The sequence below is a fragment of the Pantherophis guttatus genome, chromosome 3, assembly GCF_059756535.1.
Source record: "Pantherophis guttatus breed Tessera chromosome 3, ASM5975653v1, whole genome shotgun sequence".
Taxonomy (NCBI): domain Eukaryota; kingdom Metazoa; phylum Chordata; class Lepidosauria; order Squamata; family Colubridae; genus Pantherophis; species Pantherophis guttatus.
In genome coordinates, this window is record NC_142065.1 from 178,732,457 (window position 1) to 178,743,125 (window position 10,669).

General features: G+C 37.4%; 1 protein-coding gene and 1 long non-coding RNA gene across 3 annotated transcripts in view; both read right to left on the bottom strand.

Moving 5' to 3' along the window:
• The window catches only part of ARFGEF1 (ARF guanine nucleotide exchange factor 1), a 68,962-nt gene extending 62,542 nt beyond the window's left edge, over window positions 1-6,420 (bottom strand). For both annotated transcript variants that reach the window (XM_034429918.3, XM_087890650.1), the window contains exon 1: window positions 5,609-6,420. In XM_034429918.3, coding sequence (XP_034285809.1) covers window positions 5,609-5,732 — 124 coding nt within the window. In that variant the 5' untranslated portion in view covers window positions 5,733-6,420. The remainder of the gene's footprint in view (window positions 1-5,608) is intronic.
• Window positions 1,398-5,228, bottom strand: LOC117672870 (uncharacterized). Its single transcript, XR_004593404.3, has 2 exons — window positions 4,996-5,228; window positions 1,398-1,533 (listed from the first exon to the last, which is right to left on the bottom strand). It is a non-coding gene; the product is annotated as an uncharacterized LOC117672870 (long non-coding RNA).
• Window positions 6,421-10,669: the final 4,249 nt, after the last annotated feature.

Consider the following 10,669-nt stretch of genomic DNA (forward strand, 5'->3'; position numbering starts at 1 on the left):
GAGGAAAGGTAGGGAAGATACCTTTCCAGAGGTGAAGTGCAGGCTCTGCAACTCACATTGGAAGTGCACCTGGAAGCCCAGCCTGCAGAGCTTTAGCGAGAGTGTAGGCAAGCCCAGCGCCAAAAAACCTATCTGCAGGCCCTCTGCTCACTCTTAGCCCAGCCTTCCTCTTGCAAAGCCTTGTGAAGAGCCAGCAGATTCTAATACATTGAAGCCAGCAGGCTGGTTCCCCAAGGGCACTTTCAGCAAAGGTCAGTTGGGGGTAGTGGGGTAGGTGGCAGAGTGCAGAAAAGCAAAAGAAGTCAGATATGGGAACAGGGAGAGACAGGTGTGTCAAGAAGTTGAAGTGGAAGCAAACACAGATCAGGAGAAGCATGAAGTCCTGGACTAACAACAGTGTGGGCCTGGCCTGACAACAAAAACTGGAACTACAGGAACTGCCATCACTATGTGGTGCAATCATCTTTCACTTAACAACCACTTCCAATAGCGATAGAAATTCCAGTCCCAATTAGGGTCATTAAGTGAGGACTACCTGCAAGAGCATTAAGAGGAAAAACCAATGCTTACGAAAGATAAATATAATAGAAAATTGGGTGGAATGGCTAATAATCTAAAAGATAGGAATAAAATGTAAAATTAGATTAAGGAAATAGATTTAAACCATCAGAGAAAAATGCCAAGTTGTTCATTTGAGTAATAGAAATAAAGTGCAGAGATATAGAATGTGAGACCTTTCTTATTAACTGGACTTGTAAAAAAAGATGATGGAATAATATTTGATCGAAAACTGAGTATGAGTCAGCTGTATAATATGGCTGAGAAAAAGGGAAATGCAAATTTAGACTGCATCATCAAAACAATTCCCAAATCTCCAAGTTGTACTTTATTCTACAAGGATAAAGCACCTCAAGTGCCATATGCAATCCTAAGAATTTGGAGATACTGGAGCAAATTCAGAGAATAGGAATGATCAGGAGACTAGATACATACAGCTATGAAGAAAGTCTAAAGGAACTAAGTGTTTTAGCCTTGAGAAGAAAAGACTAAAAGAACTCTTAATACCTGAAAAGATGTTATATGGAGTCCCAAAAGTGCTTTTCCAAAAGTCAATTGGTCTTTCACAGTGTCTTACTTCTCATCCAAGAAACTTCTTTAAAACTGAAAAAGTTTCTTGGAAGAGAGGTGAAATGTTTTCAAAGAAAAAAAAACCAAGAAAGTCCAATTACTTTTGAAAAAAGTACTTCAAGACAACCATGACCTGGATGATTGAGAATGTCCATAGACATGTTATATGGAGAGATCACCAAATTCTGTTTCTATTATACCATATGCAGAACATGAAATAAAGGATTTAATTTAAAGAAAAACAGATTCCAACTGAATCTTTAAAAAAATTCTTAGCATTTCAAACAATATTTTAATTACTTAAAGTACTGGTAGGTTTTTCTTCACCCAATTGTGTTCAAGATCAAGGTTTGTTTGTTTCATGGGAATGCTTTTTTATTGACTGTTGATCCAGTTTTCAGATAACTGTAAAACACGAAGATTGGAACAGCATACAGATTAAAATGAATATTTAAGTAATGGGAACAAAGGAGAGTACATAATCTATACCCTTTCTACATTCTAAACACAGTCAATATCTTTCCTCTAACATGAAAAAGTGAAGCTAGCCTGAAGGTATAAGCTAACTGGTTTTGTAAGATTTATACCTAAACCTATACATGTAGGATGAGTTATGCAGCCTAATTCTATAAATGTGCTTATTACCTTTTTATTAGATTGTCATAATGATTTGTATACTCAATAAATTTATATACAAATTTACTATGTGGATTCATTTCTACATTTCTAGTAATCATTATGATCTTGATTTTTCTCTATAGGCAAAAATATAACACTTTATTTTTACATATCACTTAGCAAAGTCAGCCTAGTAATTCTCCCCCCCCCTAATTTTAACATAGTATTTTTATTTGATTTATATCCTGCATTTTATTGAGGAGCTTGAGTTGGCAGATATAGTACTTCTTCCTATTTTCCTCTATAACAATACCCTTTGAGGCAGTCTAGAGTGAGAATGAATGGTCCAGAGCCACTCAGTAAACCTTTGGGTCAGAACGTGAAGGTGGGTCAGAACATCAAGTGTTTTTAGTTATAAATTTAAGTACTTCTTGGATTAATCTTGCCTCCATTAGAACTTGCTTTTATGTAGTTAAGTAACAAGGCTGGCATTGGAAGGCAAAAGCAAAAGAACACAAAAAATCGTTGAAAATTAGGATATTATACTAATTAGGATATTATCTAATGATAAGAATCTAATGAAAATCAAGATGATTCATCCTACAAACTGGAGGAAGAATTTTTCCTTTTTGATCTCAGTACAAATAAGGATTGCCCAACAGCAAAATATACATAAATGCTTTACTACATTTACTATTCCTTCACTTTATTATCCAATTTTAAGGAAGAATCATAGTGGTAGTCCTTCTTAATGAACTGGAAATAGACAATTCCTTAGAATGCTCATGTCTGCTTGTTGTCCTGTACACATAAAAAGCAATGCAACTGCACCACAACTTGGGGTTGTAAGCCACAGTCACATTACAAAAACATCTTATTCTCATGAAATCCCTTTCTCTCCAATTTCTCCAAGGAGGAGAAAGAATGGTATGGCAAAGGAGAGAAATTACTCTCCCCCTTTGCAAAGCAGAGAGATTGGATAGAAAACTAAAGCCAAGAAAGAAAGAAAAAGATCTCAGCAAGGAACTTGACAAAAAATTTTTTAACAGAGCTATTTGAAGTGACAAAAGCAGTATTAGAAGATTTGCAAAACTACCGAAGATGGAAATGGACACAGAAAAACAAGGAATGACTCCAAGTCAGGAAGAAGTCCCAGCCTTCAATTAGCATGCTAAAAATGTCAATGGACAGATAATAATTGTCTCAGTTAAGATTACAGATGGAAGGAGCGTACTGAAAATGTGTACATATATCATCATCCATGATACTTTAGAAGATATTCCATTTACAGGAATATACGACAGATTGAAAGAGATCTGTCAAGTAACTAATCAAAGAAAGAACACTTAACAGAATGTTCGAATAACTGCATAATATCTTTAATGCTAGCAAAATAATTCTTAGGACTATCCAATGCAAATTAGAGCTCTACAAAGAAAGAGAGATGCCAGATATTCAGTATGTTTTATAAAAGTCTGAAAACCAAAGACATTACTGCTAATGTATGCTGGATATTTGAGAAAACCTAAAAATCTAATAAGTGTTTAATTGACCATAGAAAGGCCTTCACTTCTTTCAAACTGTGTCAAGCTGTGAATGCCCTTAAGAAAATGAGAATCTCAGAATATCTCTCTGTCCTCACATAAAACCTATGCATAGGACAAGAAGTCATGGTCTGGGGAGAATATGGCAAAATATTTTAGGTCAGCATAGGAATGAGGAAAAGGCTGTGTACTTTCTCTTATTTATTAACCTATGTGATGAATATATTTTGAGAAAGGATACATTGGAATTAGATGAGTTTTGTGTTAAAACTGGAGGAAAAACTTTCAATTATTTGCATTATGCTGATACTACTCTCAGCTGCAAATCTAAGTAAAATCTAATAGAAAATGATTAGATCTTACAGTGGTAATCTGCAAATTCTAGTAATGAAAGTCTAAAAGCATAATGAAAAAATTGTACTATTATATATAATAAAGATCAAAGTGATACAGCAACCAGATTCAGAACTGACAACCAAGCGATAGATAATTTCTGCATTTCCAAATCAACTATTAACCAAAAAGGAATGCAAAGGCTCTTATGAGAATCAATTTTAACTGTCAAGTTAATGATATCAATACTGTACCTTAATACTCTCATTGCTAACTATGATTTTTTAATATATATATATAGGTTCCTGGTGCTGTAAACTATTATGCTACTGAGGTATGCTGGATCCACTCTACTATTTAGTATTTGTCCCAGTATTTAAAGCAGACATCATTTAACACGGTAAGATCTAATCATTTTCTATTAAATTTTATTTTTGAAATGGGATGCCATTAAAAACGAACATGGATACTTTAAAAAAAAGTTATATTTATTTCTTCTGAGAAGTTTAAAGCTAAGATACTGAATCTCAATAGTTTTGACAATATGGAAGATAAAAAGGAATGTATTGAAAATATTTTACAATTATATTTAGATTAGAAATATGCATAAAGTAATGCAATTGGGTCAGAAGCAAAGAACAAATTATTTTTCCCCAAAATTATAAAAGTATTTAATAACATGTAAGCAACAAAAATATCAATTGTCTGATCTAGGTCTAATTGCATAGTTTTAAATAATCCCAGTGGAACCCAGTGGGTTAACTAGTTTTAAATAATCATCTATAAACTAATTAACCCACTGGGTTCCACTACTTTTATATATGAAGTGAAACCCAGGGTGTGTTAGCTATTTTATATGTCTCAAAGTATATCACAATGAAAGGAAATGATAAAGATGAATATCCACATTTATACATATATCCATAAAACATTTCAATAAATACCTTCTTTTGGGCCAGAAGCCTTAAGTAGAGATATGTAGATATGATTTCCTTTAGTAGTTCAAGTAAGATTTAAATCCATATTTAATAAATATCAGTTTCATATTTCCTTCCATAGTGACTTAAGTAAACAGGTAAGACAAGAAACACTAATCCTCCCAAACAACACATTTTTTAAAAAAAACATCTCTGTATGCTACAATAGATGCCCTCTTCCATCACTGCCTCCTTTTCTGATGTTATGCATTTTCCTTACACAACAGCCTCTCAGATCAGGTATCAAATGTTGCCAGGGTATCACTGTCCCTTGTTTTTCCATCATCTTCTTGTCTTCAGCTTCTGTTCTCTTCCCGCCCCCGCCTCCCCTTGTTGCCCATCACCTGCTCTCCCTCCCAGACCGCCTTGTTCTTCCAGGTCAACTCTTTACACACCTTCCCTTGCCTATTCATGCAGGGTGTGTTTATGAGCGAGGGAGGTGGTTAAAAAAAAAAGAAAGAAAGAAAGCCATGTCAAGGCAACCGATATTTCGCCGTCGACGCAAGGGGGAGGGGGAGGGGGAAGAGGCGGATGGTTAATTGATAATTAATATTCTTCCTGTTCACGCTCAAGGTTCTTTCCCAAGACTGGTACAAAACACGCACGAACAGCCTTACAGGGGTTCCCCGCCTGTCTCCCATCCCCGTATCCACCTCGAGAGTGACTCGCCGCATTGCTAGATCACAAAGGCCCGGCCTCACGTATCTGGAGGGTGGCCACGGCAGCTCATCCTCTCCCTTCCCGGCTCCGGATCCAGGCGAAAACTGACCGCGGCGCACCTCTGCCGCCCCACTCCGCGCACGCAGCAGCCCTTTCACCCTAAACGACCCTCACACCCCCCCCACCCACCCACCTCTATCGCCTTTTCTTTCCCAGGCCGGCCTCTCCCTACAATGACAGCCGCCCTATTCAATTCTAAGGCCCAGCCTGCCCGCCGCAGGTACCCGGTTTCCTCCCCACCACACTTCCTTCGCTTCCCCCCCCCCTCCGTCTCCCCTTCCTATTTACCTAAAGCCACCTCGCAGGCTTTGCGCAGCTGGGAATGATGCGCCTTCTTCACCTCCTTGTCGGCCAGGATCTTCTCCAAAGCCCGTGTCAGGAACATATTCTTCGTTTTCTTCCCCTCATACATGAGGGCGCGCTGAAAGTGAGGGGAAAGGGGAGGATGAGCGGGGGGGGGGTGACTCTCAGGGCTCCGCCGGCTGAGACCCGAAGAGACTTCCCGGGAAAGCGTCTCTTTCCCCTCTTCGGACGAAAACGAAACCCGGCTCTGACCAGGCGGCTACCGCAGCCCCTGCTCGACGCTGAGGAGGGACGAATCGGGTCTCACAAGAACGCAGCGCTCCCCGTTTGCCTCAGCCTCCATTAGAAGCAGCGGCAGAAGCGAGAGCGGCAGCAGCAGCGGCGGCGGCGGCGAAAGCAGCAGCCTCCCGTCCTCGCCATGTTGGAAGGAAACGACGTCAAGGCCGGAGCCGAGTGGGTTACAGAGGGAGGAAGCGGCAGCGGCGTCGAGGTTGCTACAGCTGCTGTTGCTTCAAGGCCGGGAAAAGAAGGCGCAGCCGCAAGCGGGCTGGGTGGAGGTGGGGGGGGGGAGCGAGCGAGGGAGCAAATAGCGGCGCTACCAGTCGCGCAAGGTAGCGAAGGGGAGCTGGGACTGGCTGCTGGCCGCGCGCAACAGGTGCGAGGAGGGAGGGGCCTGGGATTCCTCTTCAGAGAGAAGGGACGGAGGAAGCGATCCGCCTTCTCCCGCCATATTTGATTCCTCTGAAGACTCCGTCGCCCAGGCCGGCTCTTCTCTCCGGCGACTGAGAAGCGGTTGGAGCTTCACTTTCTTTGCGCCTATTCGCCCCACGATGGAAAAGAATTTACCGGCGTCTGGGACACCACTCGACTCGACCAGGCTGGGATTTTTCCCCCCTCATTCATTTGGGCTGTAAAAAGAATATTAATATTTCGGGAAAATCGTGTTTCTGTGATCAAGTGCTTCCTTCGAGGAACGGCTACGGAGCTGGTTTGTAGTTTAGATGCCTGGCGGACTGTAGGCGGGATGCCTTTTCTAGTCCTTTGTGTTCCGTTTTAATATTTTGAATCCTTATTCGCAATACTTCAGAATTTTTGAATACTTATTCTCAAGTATGTGTACATAAATTCCCGCAGAAGGGTGTGAGGGCATCTTTAGTATATACACAGATTGATTAAACTCTGGAATATTGTGGACTCGATGCCTGTCTTCAAATGCAAACCTCATGTGTTAAACATATTGTGAAGTTTTTCGAGCTAGTTTTGTTTTGTGTTATATAGAAAGACAGTGATAGAATTCTATATCCTGTAGTGGAGTTACTAACACAACTACTTGAATGTTAAAAGTAAAATGTTACCACCTACTTCAGAGGGTTGCATCCTTTTATTTGCAACAGAATAGACAATTTGTATCTGGAAATTTTATGAACAAAGAGTGAAGGAGATCACTTTTTTTTTTGCTAAATTGTGCTACCTAGAAGAAAAAGTTTGGGAATTGGCTAGGTAAGACTTTTGTAACTACCAGCTTTTCTTGCTCAATCCTATTTATCCTTTGAAAACTTGAATAGATTCTTATTCTAAAGTTATTCACAAGGCAGGATGGACATGGAATATGATGGGATTTTTAAAAAAATTGTTTTCTAACATTTGCTCTAGCTTAGAACCGATATCTGAAGTGGGAAGCATATTTTCAGTACAATACATCCATAGTTCAGTTTTAGTTTAAACATCTGCTGGATGATAATGACAACTATTCTTTGCCCGAAACATTGAAAAATTGATGTCAATTGAAGTGGACAGTTAACTGCTTTTGTCTGTGCTATATGTATATTGTATATAAAGAAGCTTTTTTATTATACAAAGAAGAAAATTACTTTGACTTTTTCCCTACATTACATTGGTACCTATTGGTTCTGAAAAGATTATCAACTATCATTGATGTAGTTGCAGAATATGGTTATTCAACATGAATCAGTGTGCAGACAATTTTTGAGATTAATTGAAACCTCTGGCTGAATATCCAATTTTGTCTAGTCAACCCGACTCTACTAACTTTAAGTTTTTCTCTTCCCTTGGAAATTGACTGTAGAGCAGAAGCTGGCATTATATGGATTTTTTTGTACCATTCCTAATTTCTTTACAGTATGAACAAGCCAAACAACTCATAAAAAAGAAAAAGAGATATGAAGTTTCAGATTGAAGTTAATAGGCTGCCCCAACATGGCAGAAATTGAATAAAAAAGGACACTTGGGATATAGCAAGATATTTATGAAATCTAAATTTCCCTAAACAGAAGATAGCATTTTTTAAAGCCAAACACATCATGTTACCAAATAATGTGAAACCCCATTAACCAAGCATGCCCTTGTGATTGAATTTATTTCTCACTTATTATGTTGTAAATTCTACAGGGATGCTAAATGTGCTTCTATTTTGCTCCTAATATGTAAATGCCAGAAAGGTTATGTGAATCTTCTAGCAGATTCAGAGCACTTTAAAACGTGTGCTGAAGCCAAATTCTGTGTTGCCACAATAAAAATGAGATATAACTGGTCACAGAAATAGTTTTGTTTTAATCATCACTTCAGGTTTAATGCATGTTATCTATTTTGTTTTGGGTGATATGTATACTTACCTCATAGATTATAATATTTTATATATTCACTGGTAACCAACTCACTATTATAATGTAAGTTACATTTTTAGGGTAGAGATCTCTTGTATTTTATCTTACCCATTTGATTTTATTGTTGTGTGGTATATTTTTATGTTTTGCTGATCTTTGAATAAACAGTATGTCAGTTCATTTTTGTTTGTGCATTAGCACATGCAAGTTATTAGCTAATTGATTGTGTGCTCTTGGAACATATATGCAGAGCACACTGTATTAAACAATCTTTATTTTTTTAAAAAAATCATTCTAAACTATTCATAAATTAAAGTGCTTGCAATAGCCATGGAATAAGCTATTCTCTGAGGCAGAAGGGTGGTTAAGAAATGAATGAAAAGAAAGAAAAGAAAAAAGAGTAGAAATACTGCTTTTGAAAAGTATTTTGGAGTTTCCTTTTAAAAATAAACTAATTAAGAAATGATATACTTGACTTGTAACTTTTGGAAAGTATCTTCATCTCATATTGCTCATAAATAAATATGATTATGTTTATTGGTAAAACCTGTCTTCCAAGTGTTAATTATCAATTGACTTTCAACTGCCTTCACTCAAAAAGTTGGGATACATTTATCTGCCTTAAAAATAGCTCATCAGCACAGGATATGCTTTATGACATTTTATATTAAGTCATTATTTTATAATAAAAAAATTTATAAAATTTGCCACAAAAGCCTTGGGTTCCAGATTTTGGACAAATTCTGTAAGTTAGTTCATTTGAGGTTCCTTGGTTCAAACATTGTTGCCGTATGATGCACCATTTTGACCAGTTAAAATTTATGGGAACAGGAGTTTTAGTATTAGGTAGATAGCTTTTGGTTGTATTCATATAACTCGGTTAATCTAGCTGATTTATTTTCTGTTATGTCCATTAGATAGAACCATAAACTAACCAGACATTCAAACAATAGCTGAAACACAAAATCTAATCACAGTTAACATTAACCAAGCTTAATGTATTTATGCATTTATATCTGGTACATTTTTTTCTAATCCAGGGTTGAATCGGCATAGCTACTGAAATACAACAATAACAGAATAGTTTACCATAGTAGAAATATATATAATTTCTAATAGGGCACACCAGAAGAAAGATGCAGTTTGCTCTCTATTTTAAAATCCAGCCTATTTCTTTCAGATGTGAGATTTGCAAATCATTCCATCATGCTGTAATCCAACTCATGATTTATCCAGTTTGCCTCACCATTTAAACGTATTTAGTATAAAACTAGAGCTCATCCAAATTTTTTTAAAAAACAATCACTTTCCTCATCTTACCAACCTAGAGTTCTCACATAGAAATTACTTATATACAGTATTCAGATGTATTTCCCTTCCTCTTCTAATAGAAATAGCAAAAAAAATAAAAATATGAAAAACAAAAATAAAAAATAGAGGCAGGGGGTGGCAGTATAGCTGTACTAGGAAGGAAAAAGAAAAGGGAAAAACAATAAGATAGAGATGGTGAAAGGTGGAGATAGCTAGACAAGGAGAGGTGGGGGAGGAAGAAAAGCCCAGGCATTAAAAAGGGGGTTAATTTTCCAAGTGAGGAGTTTTCTAAGCAACAATCAGTTTTCAATGGCAGCTATATTTTCAGAGAACTATAACTGAAAAATTCTCTTAATATCAAACTCAGTAAATATTGCCAGACAAAATGCCAAGATATGAAATAGTCCCAATTTTTATATTTACTTTTAGCTATGTGCAAACATAAATATAGTGGTCAATTAGTAACAGTCATCTATAAGTGGAAAGCTAATCGTTGTTGAAATTGAAGGTTCTAGCACAGGAAGTTATATATCCTTGATCATTTTTCATATACTATTTATATCTGAAATGATTGTCCACTTCCACCAAGTATGCATCTCTTGGGGGAATATACATGGAAGAACAAAGAAAGGAATTTGACAGCTTCATTGGTCAAATCAACCCTGGCCATCAACAGATTAATAGCACACCTTTATATCCAAAATTGAACAATATTTTTACAGCTGCATATGTACCATGTTTCCCCAAAAATAAGACCCTGTCTTATATTTTTTTGAACCCTGAAATAAGCACTTGGCCTTATTGCCATGCGCTCAAAAGCCTGAGTGGGCTCATTATCAGGGGATGTCTTATTTTGGGGAAAACAGGGTACCAGTTTTAAAAAGATTAACCCTACCTGATGCAGAATGCCAAAATACACATTTACTATGTGAGGTATTCTTTTATACACTCAATTTACCTTCAGCGTAGCATCTATGTTGCCATTTTAGGAGAGATGTCTATGGAGATTCTCAATCATCTAGGACTAGGTCATGGTTGTCCTAAAGGTGCTTTTCCAAAAGGCAATTGGACTTTCTTGGTTTATTTCTTGAAAACATTTCACTTCTTACCC